Source organism: Patella vulgata, chromosome 4, assembly GCF_932274485.2.
Source record: "Patella vulgata chromosome 4, xgPatVulg1.2, whole genome shotgun sequence".
Classification (NCBI taxonomy): domain Eukaryota; kingdom Metazoa; phylum Mollusca; class Gastropoda; family Patellidae; genus Patella; species Patella vulgata.
Genome location: NC_065882.2, coordinates 6,789,745 through 6,808,773, shown reverse-complemented (window position 1 = coordinate 6,808,773; position 19,029 = coordinate 6,789,745). Strand labels below are relative to the sequence as shown.

At 35.7% G+C, this 19,029-nt stretch overlaps 2 protein-coding genes across 6 annotated transcripts in view; one reads left to right on the top strand and one right to left on the bottom strand.

Moving 5' to 3' along the window:
- The window catches only part of LOC126819081 (WD repeat-containing protein 93), a 36,019-nt gene extending 26,920 nt beyond the window's left edge, over positions 1-9,099 (bottom strand). For 2 of the 4 annotated variants that reach the window (XM_050546917.2, XM_050546916.2), the window contains exons 1-7: positions 8,700-9,099; positions 8,018-8,219; positions 6,621-6,691; positions 3,366-3,444; positions 2,461-2,564; positions 1,932-1,985; positions 279-335 (exon numbers count right to left, since the gene is read on the bottom strand). In XM_050546917.2, coding sequence (XP_050402874.1) covers positions 279-335; positions 1,932-1,985; positions 2,461-2,564; positions 3,366-3,444; positions 6,621-6,691; positions 8,018-8,219; positions 8,700-8,960 — 828 coding nt within the window. In that variant the 5' untranslated portion in view covers positions 8,961-9,099. The remainder of the gene's footprint in view (positions 1-278; positions 336-1,931; positions 1,986-2,460; positions 2,565-3,365; positions 3,445-6,620; positions 6,692-8,017; positions 8,220-8,699) is intronic. The other 2 variants (XM_050546919.2, XM_050546920.2) reach the window with 1 other exon arrangement.
- A 267-nt stretch (positions 9,100-9,366) lies between these two features.
- The window catches only part of LOC126819128 (peroxisomal membrane protein 11B), a 65,753-nt gene continuing 56,090 nt past the window's right edge, over positions 9,367-19,029 (top strand). Inside the window, exons 1-3 of one of the 2 annotated variants that reach the window (XR_007679497.2) lie at positions 9,367-9,590; positions 12,539-12,654; positions 12,918-14,869. Coding sequence is in view for 1 of the 2 variants with exons in the window: in XM_050547009.2 (XP_050402966.1) it covers positions 9,520-9,590; positions 12,539-12,654; positions 12,918-13,486 (756 nt within the window). In the remaining variant the exon portion in view is untranslated. Of the gene's footprint in view, positions 9,591-12,538; positions 12,655-12,917; positions 15,163-19,029 lie in introns of those variants that run through there. The other variant, XM_050547009.2, reaches the window with a different exon arrangement.

Sequence of the window (19,029 nt, the reverse complement as noted above, 5' to 3'; positions counted from 1 at the left end):
AAACATACTATTTTGACTATAACAAACATACTATTTTGACTATAACAACAAACATAATATTTTGACTATAACATCAAACATAATATTTTGACTATAACAACAAACATACTATTTTGACTATAACATCAAACATACTACCGGTATTCTGACTATAACATCAAACATACTATTTTGACTATAACATCAAACATACTACTGGTATTCTGACTATAACATCAAACATAATATTTTGACTACAACATCTATTCTACAAAGATATTTGTAATACAATGTCTTACAGTTAATGTTGGTGGTATTTTAATATTGGTAGTACTCCCTTTACGTTCTGTAAACACCTAATATATACATTGGTAACAATAGTATATTACTAAAAACAATCTTAAATTTCTTTTGATAGTATACCAATATTTCACAAACACTTAGGCCCAATATATACCTTACTAACAGTATTAATATAATTTAATATACTTTTAGAAACCTCTGTAAACCTTATTCTATGTTCTTTGATGTTTATTATTGCATTGTACTTTGTATAGTATGCTTTACCATACTCCTGTACACCATGCAATTGTGTAATAAAGCATTATTATCATCATCGTTATTATTATTACCAAATGTGCCATACTTTTATTGGAAATAACCACCCGATAAACATTTTAGTGACAATGTATCTTTAAAGAAATATTAGTCCACAAATTCAATGTGAGTACATTTTAGCATGAATCAAGCTGTAAAAATAAAGCACTTGGCAATCAGTAACTTTAATAACTGTGCATAGAAACATATTCAGTGAGAATAAATAGAATTAGATATTTAAAAAAAAACTGTGCATAGCAACATATGCAGTGATTATATGAAGAGTCCAGGGGAAGAACGATCTAAGTCACATTTTTGTCTTTTCGCATAAAAGGCAAAATAGACTTTTGGACAAGAATGCTTGACGTAAACAGAACAACAAGTGGGTTTAATTACAACTTCAAAATGATGTTTAATACGAATCATAATTACCAGTACAACAACTGACTTCAACTTTTCAGCCAAATTAAGGTCAAATAAAAGGTAAGATGGACGTATTTGTCCGGGAGGCCATTTCAGATATGGAAGACCAAATGGGACAATATTCATGATTCTTGTTTCTACAACTTTATGTTTCATTTTCGGTGTTTTATCGGTAACTTTTATATATCATTAAATATTAAAATTAAAAAATAATTTCTTAATTTTACACGATAAAGAAATCAATTCATTGGTTTCTGAAAGTATCTAAAAAAAATCTGTATCAAAGTTGTACACATACGCTAACGCCCTCTGGTGTAATAATGTTGATAATTCATTATATTTTTCTGGACATTTTCATTTCAAGATTTTAACTTCAAGACTTTTTGAAACGTAGAAAATATTTTCATAAGAGTTCAACTTCCAGATTTTTTTTTTTTTAGATACTTTTAGAAACCAATGAATTGATTTCTTTGTCGTGTAAAATTAAGAAATTATTTTTTTAATTTTAATATTTAATAATATATATAAGTTACCGATAAAACGCCGAAAATGAAATATAAAGTCAATTTTTTGTTTAAAATGTTGATTTTGTGCATGAAATGTTGACATAAGAATGTAGAAACAAGAATCATTAGTTAAGAATGTTGCGTTCGTTTCTAAAATGTTCAAACTGGAATGTAGAAACTAGAATCATGGATATTGTCCCATTTGGTCTTCCATATTCAGAAGGGCCTTGGTTCGATGTGACTCTGTTCGTTTTTACCTGAAATTGATTGTTCCACAGAAAGCTTATACAATTTGTTACCAGATGGCACCATTAAATGGGGTTCGTTGAAAAAGTGACTTAGATCGTTCTTCCCCGGGGCTCTTCATATGGAAATTGACAACTCGGTGTATGTTTAGTATATAAAGAGGTTGAGTATGAACGATACCTGAGTATTATCATCTGTACCTTCAGCAGCCATTGCAGCTTCTTCTTCTTGTTGCTGTAAAATATTAGTCATTTAAACATACATTATGCAAGAGCTAAATCTGCCTATTGCAGGCCTTTCTTTAGGCCTGAAATATTATCTAAATTATTAATTAGACATTTATTAACATGACAAGACCATAATCAACTCTCGATGCCATCTTATGTGTCTGATTTTCATTGGATTTGAATCTGCTGTTTAACGTCTGTTGATGATTAAACGCAAAAATGTATAATTGAGACTTTGTTAATTATTGTGACAGCAGTAACAATGACAATCAAGGCTACAGAGATTTTGAAATAAGGTTTTCTCAGCTTAGAATGAAGCAATTTGACTGAGATTTTCAGCATAATCCCTTTACATCATCAAATTTTTAACTATTATATTGAGAACTGCCAGCTCTAATCTTCCATAATGTATCTTTAATTGTTACATGTAATCTAAATTACTGGATTGGGGCTTACTAGTGCTGAATAGTTATTATACCAACCTGACTTAAAGCCTTTAATTCAGCTACCACTGTCTCCATTTCTCTTAACCATGTATCTCGTGGCAACCGATGTAACTCCAACCAAATCTCACTACTTGATGTATCTGTAAAATAATAGTATTAGATGAACAAAACTTTTACTGAAAATTGAAAAAACATTTAAAATTATAATTTTTTTGGGAACAAATATAGTCTTCAAAAAAAGTAGGGGATATTCAGAAACAATACAAAACTGCGGAAATGCAATGACCAGTGTATATTAATAACAGGCCAATTGCCTACACATGAATATAAACAGTTCATATGGGTGGCTTATCTGACGGCCCCAATTCATTCGCGAAGAGATACACCGTCAATGAGAAAGATTTGCCTTGCTAGGCCCTCCATACTGCACCATTGGAAATGGGAAAATACACAGGAAAATTGATAGAAATTTTCTCGACCAGGATCAAACCAAGAACCTGCGGGTTACTGAGTATGAGCCATGATACACACCATCGAGGCTGCTACTATCAAATAAAATTGCTTACAATCCAAGGGGGGTTGGATGGCTGAATGGTTAGCACGTTCGCATTGTCTCATAAGATCCGTCATTGAGTCATCTGGTTTGGTTTCATTGAGTCATCTGGCGTGGTTTCCATTCCCTGGTTGTACGTGACATGGGGTAGAGTTGCCTGTCTAACCTCGTGTTTTTTTTCCGGGTCCTCCAGTTTCCTCCAACTGCTAATGACCCCTACGCGCAAGCAAATTATTGAAACCAAATTGAACCATATGTTAGTCCCGATATGACCTAGTTTCTCTCTCTCTCTGGCTTTCAATACACAATTCCTGGCATTGAATAGATCTGATTCATTTACGAAATAATAAAATATTGAAATACATTTTCTGGAGAATAGAAAACTTACTTTCCAAAACAATTCCAATATAATCTCCTTCATCAGACGATTCACATTTTGTAGAAATTATTTTGGTAGAACCAGGTTCCTTAAAGACATAAAATATTCAGTTCCAAAATTAATGCAAATATCTGTTAATTAGCCGGGTTCCTTAAAGAAATAATATATTCATTTCCAAAATTAAAGATACATTATGTAAGATTTAGATAAAGAGCTAGCCATTCTTGCTATAATAGTTCGAAAATAGAAAATGTAAAAAGAATAATTTGAAAATTTCATTCAAATTACTCTATTGCGAGCGAAGATATTAGCCTTTGAAGGTTTGACAAGACGTGTGCAATAATTTCAACCACCGCACTGGTTGTTCGAAGCTAAGTCTCGCTCCCCCACTTTTAGCTTAAATCAAAATATGGCTGAACTGTTCTAATCTATTAAATATCGGGGAAATCCGATGCCATCGAGGGTTGATTATGGTCTGGATAAGTTAATGTCTAATTAATAATTTAGATAACATTTCAGTCCTAAAGAAAGACCTGCAATAGGCAGATTTATCTCTTGCATAATGTATGTTTAAATAAATAATATATATTGATTTCCAAAATTAATGCAAATATCTGTTATTTAGCTTTCATTTGTTTTGGGGTTTTTTGGAGCTACAGTGGTTAAGTGTAGTGTTGGGTATTGGAGCTGCAGTCACATTACGCTACGTATTGCGATTCAGGTGCTACGATACGATTTGTATCACGATTCATAACCATGTCAATATTTACCAAGAAAACAACGGGATAAATGAATAAGTGATATATTTAGTCCTGCCGCTGTGGCAGGGCTGTCGGTAATTTTTCACAGATGATTAGCAGCACTGCTAATCAAAAAGTCCAATTTTGCCAAATTTGATTAGCAAATTTAAAAATTGATTAGCAGTTTTTCAGTTTCAACATAAAACACCTAAATAACAAGATTATTTTAATTTTAATTGATAACAAACGGTTAGATTTCATTCTAAAGATTTTTTTAGAACTTTAGCACTTCTACAGGTAGCTGTGAACATTTCCGAATGAATGTAGACTTTTGGTTAGGCCTTATGTCTGGGCAGTGACTTCTTATTTCTTCGTTAGAAAACAATTTCGTCTGCTTTTTATCGTGTGTTATTATTTTTGTTCAATCGTAAGCACGCGGTATTTTACGAATAATCTCGATTATCTAGACGTACGCGATATAAACAATAAAAGTTTACGGGAATTCTTACTTTGATTTCTCATTTTACAATACGTTTACACATATTTATTTTTTATATTTTATTTACAATACGTCTGGGATACACTGAATTTAATTTTTTTCAAATTGAATACTTATATAATTACTCGTAATTGACATGTCTCGCAACGCGAGTGGTACTACTTGATTCCCTATTTCCGGTTTAATAGTCCCGATTCATAGAGTTATGTCCCTGTATTATATAGTATAATGAATTGAGTCGGGGTAGTTTGAGAAGAAAATGTCACACGGAGAATTCCATTTTGTTTATAAAATTGATATTTTATATACGTTGAAAGCGTTGAAAAATGTGGATAAATCTTTGTGTCATATCCAAAATGACATGCATGTTAATGATTCGCAATTATTGCGAATCAAAAACGTTAGATTTTAATTTTTGATTAGCAACGGACAAAATATGTATCGCAAATTGCGCTGCGATACTGGTTGTCGGCAGCCCTGCGCTGTGGAAGAAATTAAACTGTTTAATATTGATGTGGATCAAAGTAAGGACGAAAACAATTTACGAGTGTTTGTGTGTTTGTGTGATGTGGATAATTAAGAGTTACAGGTTATTTACTGAAGCGACAAAAAAATCATAAAAAAATAATCTCGATTAATCAATTAAGCATTTCACAATTCAATATGCAAATCATGAGAAGATGAATCACAATACATCGATTCAACGATATATTGAGCCATCACTAGTTGAGTGACGTCCCAGGTTTGAACTATAGCACGGATTGCGTGCCTAGACGTTTGGAGGGGACAAAACAGACATGTTCCACCAAATTACACACAGGCATGCATGTGAGTTCCAAGCAAAATTCATCTCCCTAACATTGCCTGTTTGAAATTGAAAAAAAAAATAACCATATGTTAGTCTCAAAATGAGGGAAGGATCGTCGAGGGGTTAAACACCACTCCATTAAATTTTTTTATCGGGTACAAATATACAGAGCAAACAAGATTTCAACCAAAATTTAAAATCTGTAGAAAATGTGTCAGGGGAGATAATCCATACAATAGTGAAACTTGATTTCATCTGAAAATGGAGAGAGAGAGAAATGGGGTTTAACGTCCACTCGACACAAACTAGGTCATTTCGGGACTAACATATGGTTTAATTTTATTTCAATAATTCGCTTGCGCATAGGGGTCTTTAGCAGTGGGAGGAAACCGGAGGACCCGGAGAAAACCCACGAGGTTGGACAGGTGAATCTACTCCTTGTCACTTATAACCGGGGATTCGAAACCAGGCCAGTCGACTCAATGAGAGACTTTATGATACAGCGCACATGCTAACCATTCAGCCATCCAACCCCCCCGCATCTGAAAATGATTTTCATGGATGCATGAACAGTATTTTCCCTAATTTAATTTTTCTTTTTTTTACAAATCTGACATCAAATGATTTGTTGTCTCTGGAAGTATATTAATTTCACCATAATTGACATGCTTTACGGCAAACAAGTAAAATCAAATGAAACGTGTATCTTAACATTCCACATTTCTGCATCAACAGGGCATATGCCATACAATGTGTGCAGGCTTCGAAATTAGCAGACGCAAAGACGCGAAAAGCGTGCTAAAATATGAAAACAGCGTGTAAGGTTTTGCGTCTACGGTAATTTAGTTTAAAAAGCAAATTTTAAAACTTGAATTTTTCCATAGCTTAATTCTGTGAAAAGGGTGAAAATGTTTATCATAAAATTTTACCCAAGACGCCATTTTGATGCATATAGACTCACTTTCCTTTAACAAACTCAGAGTCTCAACAGAGTCGTAACTAAAATACTACTGACGTACTGACGTAGTATTTTGGTGTTTAAAGATGATTACTGCATTTTATAAACGCAACAACCAATCCGAACAACTAGATATTACTGCCTATCGCCAGCTCTCTATATGGCAAAGGTAAACTCTGCATGAGGATACTTCAACTTTAAAACAGTTGTATCATGAAACCAAAAAATAAAAAAAATATAATTTACAATAGCTTCTCACCTGTACCTGTTCATTTAAAATTTTCAATAAAAATATCTGTTCTGATGAGAAAATGAACAACTTGACAATACCTGAAATATTAATGAATTAAAATGAAAATTGTACTCAGTATATAATTCAAAATTTAAAGTGGCTATATGGGAGATTAGATAAACAGCTGGCAGTTTTCATTATAATAACTAGATAATGTAAAGGGAATTTGCTGAAAATTTCAGTCAAATTGATCCACTCTGAACCGAGATATTATCTTTTGAATTTTAGGCCTTGCCTCGATCATCATTCCTAAAGTCGGTATGATAAAAATAAACATAGCCTCAATTATCCATTTTTGGATTAAATCATCAATGAGCTTTGAACATCAAATCAGGTTCAAATCCAGGAAATATCGCAGGCTAGCGATGACATTGAGAATTGATTATGGTCTGGGTAAGTTAATAAATGTCTAATTAATAATTTAGATAATATTTCAGGCCTAAAAAAAGACCTGCAATAGGCGGATTTAGCTCTTGAATAATGTATATTTAAGTAGTTGACCTGATTTAGCTCTTGCATAATGTATGTCTAAGTTTCAATACCACTGATGAAACAATACACAGTTGTTAGCAAATGAATATACTTAATTGTTTTTTTATATATAATCTAACAATATCTTTATTCAGAAAGTATGATGCCAACAGTTTAGAAGAGGGCAAGAATTGGGGTTTAACATCCACTGACTAATGCTAATCTTTATTTCAATATATTTCCTTGAGTGTAGTGATCTTCAGAAGGCACAGATTAAGCGGGGTGCAGACTGGGCTGCAGACAGGGGCCCCAATATTAAAGAGGCCCCAATATTTAAAGGACCATCAATTAGTTCTAAAAAAATAATTTATGATTTTATTATCATGTAGCATATGTTCGTACCAAACAAATATATCTGTCTACCATACCAGCATACAGACATACAAATTGCATTTGTTTTTAAAAGTGTACCGGACAATGAAAAGGATATAAAATGTTCCTTTTCACTGTTGATGTTAGGGTCCCAGTGACATTTTCAGCCATGGTCCCCATAATACGTCCCTGGTCTTCAGCAGTGGGACGAAACTAGAGGACCTGAAGAAAAACAAGGTTGGATAGGTAACCTTACTCATCAATATCACACGCAAGCTTAGGATTCAAATCACACGACATGACTTAAAAAAAACAGACCTTATGATTTAAAGCACACATGTAAGACCACTCAGAGATCCACCCACCACTACCCAAAACAAGGGGGCTTCTCCCTAAAACACACATGTAAGATCACTCAGCCATCCACCCACCACTACCCAAAACAAGGGGGCTTCTCCCTTAAACACACATTTTCTTATATTTTTTTAAAGTTTCGTACACAAATAAATAAAATAACAAACCCATTTCATCAATTGTAACCAACAAATATGTTTGTACACCAATTAAATGACACTTGATGTGGACAATATCAACTTTTTCTTCATCCCATGTTGCCACGGTTTCTTGAGTTAATGAATCTATGGCCACGATGCCATTAGATAAACCAATAAAAACATATCTTCCATCTACGCTATCTGTTAATGCTGTTGCCTTCTCATGATTCTTAAATACAATTAAAAACATTGAATTTTCATCTATAGATAGATTCCTATTTAGAAGAGAGAGAGAGAGAGAGAGAGAGAGAGAGAGAGAGAGAGAGAGAGGTCATTTTTGGACTAACATATGGTTTAATTTTATTTCACTAATTTCAATAATTCGATTGCGTGTAGGGGTCTTTAGCAGTGGGAGGAAACCGGAGGACCTGGAGAAATTCCACGAGGTTGGACAGGCGACCCTACTCCTTGTCACATACATGTACAACCGGGGAATCAAAACCATGTCAGTTGACTCAATGACAGACTTTATCATACAGCCCGCACATGCTATAACCCCCAAATATTAGTGATTTAGCTTCTTTAGGCTAAGTTCCGACAAAAAAGATGAAATAAAAAGTCCTGTGCATTTTAACAATGCACATATTCGATAAACAAATATTAATTTGACGATGTTGGACAAAAAATACACAGCGATTATTTTATTTACCTGTAATTTAACGGCACAGTCATATTTAGGTGGACGGATTTTATTTAAATTAGCAGTCTTCTTAGTTTCAATCTCAGAAATGAAAGACCAAGCCTTTTCCACAACACTGTCAACTATTTTGTTTACAAGACGATAAGGCTGAGGTATTTGGTCCCTCAATTTATCCGGATCAATAAACTCGAAATCGTTTTCATCCAGATCCGCTATGTTCTCCAGAGAAGGTGGAGTAAAAGTCATATTTTTCCTTACATATACAGGCATCTTGGCTCTAAAATTTAGTAAGGATATTTGATATATCGACAGCGATCGTAAAAAATATTAATAATATTTTTTCTAACAGAAATAGACAACTTTTTTTTAAAATGTAAACATTCGTCAATCCGTTACCAGGTCGTCCATATTGAAACAAATCTCTATCAACCTTGACCTTGTCTTATTTCCTGTTTCAGTTGTTTTGTGACGGTATTATTTTTCACCCATAAAATATCTTATTTTCAATAAATCACACATTTGAATTAGCCTCGTTTGTCCTATGGTAGATAGAAATGATAATATCTTATATTAATACTCACTTAGAAATGATTATGAGGTTAAGATCGAGATCATACCTGCGCTAGAGCGTAACATCTTCCTCATATTTTATGAAGTCACGAAACAGTATACAAGGGGAGATCACGCACCCGTACATTAAAAAAGTAGAGCAAAATCATCATGGATCCGCACACCTGAAGTTAAAGCAACTGCATAACTATGTAAATATATAAATAAATAGGCCGGTAGATCAAAGTCCATCACATTTTTTGACTGTGAATGTTTCGAGATGGCGACAGACTTTTTCAGTGGGGTTGTTAAGTTTAATGCACAGACGTCCGGAAGAGATAAATTATGCAGGTATAAAATAATTGATTAATATGCATTACATTTTTTTAAGGAAAATCAATTAAAAGCAAAGGGGTTTGCCTTTAAGTTTTGGGTGATTCGCTAAACGTCCAGTTTATTTTCCTGATAAATTTAAGGTAATTGGTATATATGTTCACATTCAGTCAGTGTCATATGAAATCTGCGACTAGCAATAGGCCTCTGCCTGGCGCCGGTATAAGGCTAAGTAGCTACGAACGAGAACGTAGCTAAAAATGTTGAGTCTTGAGACATATTGATGTGCTTGTTTTTAGCTACGATTGGGCGTCATTAGTTTCACCTAGCAAACTCAATTTCTTTATTAATGCATGTAACTTCTTAAAAATAAAATAATTTTATGTGTTAAAGACGTCAGATTTAAAATGTCGGAGACAGCAATCTATTATCGCTTCGATTTAAAAAGAGGGGATTTGTACCTATGTCAGATAGAATTTTATGCTTAATTATTGTTGGATGTGGCAGAAATGTTATAAATAACAATAATCAATGGTTGTTTTGAAGAAAAAATTGTCAATTTTGCTTATTTGAAGCCCGATGTGATTAGCGTTGGGGGTTTACCAGTTGAAACTATATAGCACCATCTCGAAACACGGAGGGTTTCTTATATAAAGGCTAAGCTGTATTGATATGCACACTAACACTATTTATGGAATAACAATCACTGGTTTATTAACATGCAATGTTTCGACGATGATACTCTCGTCTTTATCAAGCAAATGATAACATATATGTTGTTGTTCTTAGCGTTTAACGTCCACTTCCACCGAAGGTGATATCGCAGACAAGTTCATTTTAATGATCTTAGCGCACGCACAGGGGTCTTTGCTGTGGGAGGAAACCGGAGTACCCGGAGTAAACCCACGAGGTTGAGAAGGCGCCCCTATCTCCAAGCCACATACGCTCACACCTGGGATCGAAACCACAGCCGCAAGCCAGAGGTGACCGGCCAACTAGAGGTCGAAGCGTGACACTCTCGACCACTAGGCCATCCCAACCCTCCTGATAACATATATGTAAAACATCAAGTATTTATATACAGTATAAATGATAAGATATATGTAAAACATCAAGTATTTATATACAGTATAAAAAGAAGCCATAAATATAGATCTTATATATAACTAGCACTGATCAAAGGGATGATGATAAAACCCTAAGTGGTTACAATATTGATATGGATATGGATATTCTCATGTCATACTTGATTAATAACAGGCCTAACATATACTAGCGCTATATCAAAATTTTATTTGATCATCTCCTGATGTTACTATTATTCGATATGAATGCACAATCTCCCAAACAGAGTTGTCTTCCCTTGCAGTCCACACTAACCTCTGCTAACGGCTCATTTGGCTACGCCACCAAGATTCTTGGTACTAGTATCGATAGACAATGATAAACAATACAACAGAAACACAGTAAATGACAATATACTTATTTTTATTACTACACTAGGATCTGGAAGAGTTGTTATATAACCTGATGTGTGGGATTAGCCAATGAAACGGTCTACAGCAAGTATTTGACGTGAGGTGCACGGAAGTGTGGGTAACCCACTAGAAACATAAGCGTTGATTGGTTAATCAAATGTTTGATGTCATAGGGTCAAAAGCTGCTCATATGACCTCTGATGCGACCTTCCACTTCCACCGGTCAGATCTTCATGTGCTATAGAACATCAAAAATATAAATCTGTATTTTAATCAGATTGGGTTGATCTCTACTGATTCTGTCTTAATCCGCATCAAGACACCTATAATTACCTCCCATGTGTATATTGTATGTCAGTCATCTCGAATTGTTTGTTACTTCACGGGGGTTGGGGGGTTGAATGATTTAACACATGCGTTGTAGATCATAGGCCTAAGTATACAGGTGACAATTCTATGGAATACAATTACTGAGCAACGTTTCGACTGGGCTTCTCTAGTTATTATAATCAAGCTCAGTAATAAGCAATAATTTTATTCCATAGAAATTGTAATCTGTATATATATATTCCAGTTCAATTACTAAATGCCATTGAAACAATTTGTAGATCATAATGTCTGTCATTGAGTCAACTGGCGTGGTTTTAAATGACAAGGAGTAGGGGTCCTCTGGTTTCCTCCTGCACACAATTAAGTGTTTAAAATTAAATTGAACCATATCAATAAATGATCAGCCCAGATGTTATGTTATAATTGTATAATCGACTTTTGTTTAAACTGTGTATGCTGTCCTTGCTGGATGAAATGATACAATAAAATCTTATCTTATCTTATGTTATGTTAATCCAAAAATGACCTAATTTGTGTTGAGTGGATGTTAACCCCATTGTTCTCTTTCTCTTGCTATTCATACAAGTATGACATCTGCTATGTTGCCCAATCGTAGAGTACTACATTGGCTCAGTGAGTAGGACATTAGCTCGCTAACCTGAAGGTTCTGTGTTCAATCCCTGCATTGGCCGAGAAAGTTCATTGGTATTTTCTAGTGTGGTTCCCCCATGTCAGTGATGTCTGGCAAGGGACGGTGTATAGTCATTCTGACAACGATGTAAAAGATCCCTTGGTAATTGGAATTCGATTAAACAGAAGGCTAAGTTTCCTTCACAGCACACTGTATGGCATATTCTCTTTTTCATTAGTTCAGTCAAGAAAGCGAGAGAGAGAGAAATGGGGTTTTACGTCCACTCGACACAAACTAGGTCATTTCTGGACTAACATATGGTTTTATTGTATTTCAATAATTTGCTTGTGCGTTGGGGGTCTTTAGCAGTGGGTGGAAACCAGAGGACCCAGAGAAAACCCACGAGGTTGGGCAGGCGACCCTACTCCTTGTCACATACAACCGGGGATTCGAAACTAGTTCAGTCAGACCAGAAGAGTAAGATGTTAAACACGATTTCATTTCATTTTGTTTTGTCTATTTTTCAGATTGTGTCAGTATGGATGTAAATTAGTCTGGTGGTATATACACCAAGATGGCAGTCGTAAAGATCTGGCTGTCAAGTTGAAAAATTTAGAATCTTCAGTTTCTACTACAAGAAAATGTAAGGAAATACAACCTTTGTATATTAGATTTTCTTTTATGTATTTTATGATTTTATTAGCAAGTCACTTTTCACAGATATTGTCAGGCTCAAGTCCCTGTGTATACATTGGAGTGCATGTAAAAGATCTCTTGGCAGTTGGAATTTGATATAAAGTAGGCCATAGTGCCGCTGCCCGGGCAAAATTCACCTCATAGCACAGTCTGAGCAGAACAGTAGGATGTTAAACCTCCTTTCATTTCATTTATATTTGTATTTTTCAGTGTTACGGTTTGGTAAAAGTGTGGACTTTATACAAAGTGCTTTAAAGAGTATACACATAGATGATACGGTTTGGCGTTTAACGATAACGCTGTCCAAAATAAACCAAGCTTGTTATCTTCTCTTTGACCATTTAATTTGGGCGGGACGAGTTGGCATCATGAAGGTGGACAGTAAGAAATGGTCTGAGTTATCGGCTCGATTCTGGTTGGTCAGCTTGATTTTGAATTTAGTGAGGAATTTCTATGACATTTACGTGATCCTTGTCCGAGAAGTTAAAATTCAAGCCGCAAGGGCGAAGAAAAGTTCATCGTACGTAAATGGCAACAGTTACGACAAAGATAAACCCCGTAAAATATTAACGAATAATGAACTTGCGTGTAAATGTATTTCCGAAAACAAGCCGGTGTGGTTAGATCTAATCAAGAATGTCTGTGATATTGTTCTACCATTGAATTCTTTAGGTCGTATTCACGTTACGCCAGGTACGCAGGGAGTTGTAGGTGTCATATCTTCCATTGTTGGCATAGCAACCACCTGGGATCCTTTATTACGATTAGTGCCTTCATAAAAACATTGTGCAAAAGTTACAGATGTGTAAAATATTTGTGACATGCAGCCATATTTGTGACATGTAGCCATATTTGAGACATGTAGCCAAAATCGAGACATGTAGCCATATTTGTGACATATGGTCATATTTGTGACATATGGTCATATCTGTGACATGTAGTCATATTTGTAACATGTAGCCATATCTGTGACATATGGCTATATTTTTGACATGTGGCCATGCTTGTGACATATGGCCATATTTATGACATACATTCATAATTGTGACACAGTCAAAATTGTGACACAGTCAAAATTGTGACGTATAGTCATAATGGGAGGCTTACATTTTTATATCCTCACAAAAAAAAATAATTGAGTTGCTTAACAACTGAACTTTTTAACAAATTATATAGTATTTGCTATGGCTGGATTATCTACTTGTTATCTATTTGTTTTCTATGATTTATTGTTGAATTATAAATTAATTATATTGTACATGCATAAGCTTATATATAACTTAAAATTATTTTAATTAAACATATGGTACATTATTGTATTTGTTTGAAAAGAGAGAGAGAGAAATTGAGTTTAATGTCCACTCAACCTAAGCTAGGTAATTTCGGAACTAACATATGGTTAAATTTTATTTCAATAATTCGCTTGTGCGTAGGGGTCTTTAGCAGTGGGAGGAAACCAGAAGACCCGTAGAAAACCCACAAGGTTGGACAGTCAACCAAACTCCTTGTCACGTACAAGCATGGAATCAAAACCACGCCAGTTGACTCAATGACAGACCTTATTATCTAACAATCATGCGTTAAACCATTCGGCCACCCATCCCACCCTTGTTTGAAAAGACATGGTTTCGAATCCCCGGTTGTACGTGACAAGGAGTAGGTTTGCCTGTCCAACCTCGTGGGTTTTCTCCGGGTCCTCCGGTTTCCTCCCACTGCTAAAGACCACTGTTAAAAACCATATGTTAGTCCCCAAATGACCTAGTTTGTGTCGAGTGGACGTTAAACCCCATTTCTCTCTCTCTCTCCATTTGAAAAGAGGATGTTGTGGGTGTATGTTTCATTCCCTAGCAACGTAAAATGAAATGGGATTTAACCTCCTACTGTGTTGCTCCTATTCTGGGCTAATTAAGATGGGCATACGCCATACAGTGTGCTATGAGAGAAATTTTGATAAGAGAGCGGCGCTATGACCTCTTATATCGAATTTCTCAGTTTTTCATCCCATCAAAAATTACACGTTGTCCCCGACTCTCTGGTCTGTACCACTGACAAGGAGAAACCATATCAGAACCTCCTGATGAACTTTCTCGACTAACACTAGATTCGAACATGGGACCTCCAGAGAGCCAACATTTTACACAATAATCTTTTAGAGGCATTTAGTAACTGGACAGAGCAAAAAACTATAACACATACTTTTGGAAGAACAATTACTAATTTATTTAATTGACGTTTCGAAGAGTATTTTCTCAACATTTTCAAGCAAGTACTCAATTTTACTCAATGCGCCACACCTAGCAACCTATCTTTGTTATGGTTGTAGATGATTGAATGATAGCCTGTGTCAATTAATGAAGTTACCGAAATCCTGGGATTTAAAATTGTTATATCCTCGATTAATTTATTATAACGCTAGCTTAGATAAAATATTAATAAACTATTTTTAACAAGATTATATCATTGTTGTGTCAAAAACAAATACTCCAGAAAGAAGCCTTTAATTGGTTGAACGTCCATTCAACACAACCTAGGTCATTTCGGGACTAACATGGTTCCATTTTTTTATTTCAATAATTTGCTTGCACGCAGGGGTCTTTAGCAGTGGAAGGAAACCGGAGGACCTGGCGAAAACCCACAGGGTTGTATCACTGATAAAGAGAGAGAGAGAGAAGTGGGGTTTAACGTCCACTTGACACAAACTAGGTTTAATTTTATTTCAATAATTTGCTTGCGTGTAGGGGTCTTTAGCAGTGGGAAGAAACCGGAGGACAGGCGACCCTACTCCTTGTCACGTTCAACCGGGGAATCAAAACCACGCCAGTTCACTCAATTAATTCCCCCCCCCCCCCACTGATAAAAAGAATTCCGAATAGTACCAATATCTGTTAAGATGATGGGGGAGTTAAGCAGTCAGAGCAAGAAGCTTTTGACTGGGATGTCCCAACTGAATGTAGCATATTGTCCAAAATCTGTCATTGACTGTATGAATAATTTTATAATTTGTATTCATATAAAGAGCCCCAGGGAAGAACGATCTAAGTCACTTTTTCAACGAACCCCAGTTAATGGTGCCATCTGGTAGCAAATTGTATAAGCTTTCTGAGGAACAATCAATTTCAGGTAAAAACGATCAGAGTCCCTTCGAACCAAGGACCTTCTGTAATGGTCAACTGGACAATTACGTCCATCGTACCCTTTATTTGACCTTAATTTGGCTGAAAAGTGGGAGTCAGTTGTTGTACTGGTAATTATGATTCGTATTAAACATCATTTTGAAGTTGTAATTAAACCCACACGTTGTTCTGTTCGCGTCAAGCATTCTCGTCCAAAAGACTGTTTTGCCGGGGGGTGGGTGGATGGCCGAATGGTTAGCACATACGTGCTGTATCATAAGACCTGTCATTGAGTCAACTGGCGTGGTTTCGTATCCCCGGTTGTACGTGACAAGGAGTAGGGTCGCCTGTCCAACCTCGTGGGTTTTCCCCGGGTCCTCCGGTTTCCTCCCACTGCTAAAGACTCCTACGCGCAAGCGAATTGTTGAAATAAAATTAAGCCATATGTTAGTCCCGAAATGACCTAGTTTGTGTCGAGTGGACGTTAAACCCCATTTCTCTCTCTCTGTTTTGCCTTTTATGCGAAAAGACAAAAATGTGATCGTTTATCCCCTGAACCTGGACTCTTCATATGTCTCATTGTAAGATCTGAATGAAGATTAAATTATTTTAATCCTAATCCTGGAATTCAGTACATATTTACATTTATGATCATACAATTCCCTTTTGGTCACTGTGATTTCCAGTTTAGGAAATGAGAAAGAGAGAGAGAGATGGGGTGTAGTCCAATCGCACAACCTAGGTCATTTCGCGAATAACATATGGATCAATTTTATTTCAATAATTCACTTGTGAGTAGGGGTCTTAAGCAGTGGGAAGAAATCAAAGGACCCTGAGAAAACCCACCAGGTTGAATAGACTTGTCATGTACAACAGGAGAATCAAAACCATGCCAGTTGACTCAATGCAGACCCTGTGACACGTGCTAACCATTAGGGCATCCCCCCCCCCCTTAGGAAATGAGACCATGGAATATTTAGTTGAATATGTAACATTTGTTTGCAGTAACAATGTACCAGTTTATGAATTATCTCTCTTGAAATAAAATGGGGTTTAACATCCTACTGTTTTGCTCCGACTGGGCTAAGGAAGACAGGCATATGCCATACAGTGTGCTATGAGGGAATTTTTTGTCTACTCTTATGGCCTACTCCTATATCGAATTCCAACTGCCAAGGGACTAACATATGGTTCAATTTTATTTCAATAATTCGCTTGCGCATAGGGGTCTTTAGCAGTGGGAGGAAACCAGAAGACCCGGAGAAAACCCACACGGTTGGAAAGGGTACCCTACTCCTTGTCACGTACAACAGGAGAATCGAAACCATGCCAGTTGACTCAATGACAGACCTTATCATACAAAGCGCTAACCATTCGGCCATCCAACCCCCGCAAGATTTTTCAGTAAAAAATGAAGCAAAATAACAAAGCAAACAAATTTATTCTACATTATAAAATAATGGTTATATCTCCCCCGTCCCTTGTCTATAAAAAATCAAAACTTCATCACGTCTTCTGCCTTTCTACTTTCCGTAGCTGATTTTTTCTACGTAACGTCATCGTTCTCAACCTTTTCCAGTAATGTTCTGAATCGGGATCCAACTCTGAGAGACTGGGAGGCGTGCGACTGATTCGTAAATTCCACAACCAATCAGGATATTCACTGTCCGGTTTTATATCTGGATCTTCACCATCTATATAAATATTGGCACCACAACATTTTGTTACTAACTTCTTGGGATCGGTTTCTGTTTCTAACACTACCTTGGCAGCAGGCTGACCAATCTTTCCTAAAAAATAAATTGTATTTATGTGACAAAGTGCTTAAAGATACATTATGTAAGATTTAGATAAAGAGCTGACCATTCTTGCTATAATAGTTCGAAAATAGATAATGTAAAATGAATAATTTGAAAATTTCATTCAAATTACTCTATTGCGAGCGAAGATATTAGCCTTTGATGGTTGACAAGGCGTGTGTAATAATTTCAACCACCGTACTGGTTGTTCGAAGCTAAGCCTCGCTCCTCCATTTTTAGATTAAATCAAAATATGGCTGAACTGCTCTAATCTATTTAATATCCGAGAAATCCAATGCCATCGAGAGTTGATTATGGCCTGGATCAGTTAATTAATGTCTAATTAATAATGTAAAATGAATAATTTGAAAATTTCATTCAAATTACTCTATTGAGAGCGAATTCGAAGCTACGTCTCGCTCCTCCGTTTTTAGATTAAATCAAAATATGGGTGAAGCGATCTAATCTATTTAATATCCGAGAAATCTGATGCCATCAAGAGTTGATTATGGCCTGGATTAGTTAATTAATGTCTAATTAATAATGTAAAATGAATAATTTGAAAATTTCATTCAAATTACTCTATTGCGAGCGAATTCGAAGCTAAGTCTCGCTCCTCCGTTTTTAGATTAAATCAAAATATGGGTGAAGCGATCTAATCTATTTAATATCCGAGAAATCTGATGCCATCAAGAGTTGATTATGGCCTGGATTAGTTAATTAATGTCTAATTAATAATTTAGAAAACATTTCAGGCATAAGAAAGACCTGTAATAGGCAGATTTAGCTCTTGCATAATGTATGCTTAATTTTCTATTTATAAAATACGAACTATTATTTAGATTCTGTGATAAATAGATAATGTTGACTTTTCAACTCTATACACTCGACTCAAACTAGGTCATTTTGGGCCTAACATATGGTTCAATTATATTTCAATAATTTGCTTGGGCTGGACAGGCGACCCTCCTCCTTGTCACGTACAAGTGGGAAATCAAAACCACGCCACTTGACTCCATGACAGACCTTATGATTTTAGAACTATCAAAAAAAAGTGTAAAGTTTAGGGAATATATGTTTCTATCATATACATTGCATCAGAAACATTCGCCACCTGATAACGACTGATGCTGCTAAAACACTAGTTCAGACGCTAATACTGTTCCGTATTGATTATGCAAACAGTCTGCTCTTCGGACTCAACCAACGTCTTACAAATAAGTTAAAGAGAATCCTGAACATCGCTGCCAGGATTGTAACAAGAACTTCAAAATATTCATCTATAACTTCTGTGTTAAAGTCTCTTCACTGGTTGCCTGTCAAACCTAGGGTGGCCCATGTACTCACAGAAATACAGTCCACCGCTGATAGTTCGAGACTACCACTGAAGCGTGCACATTCGCCGTGCCG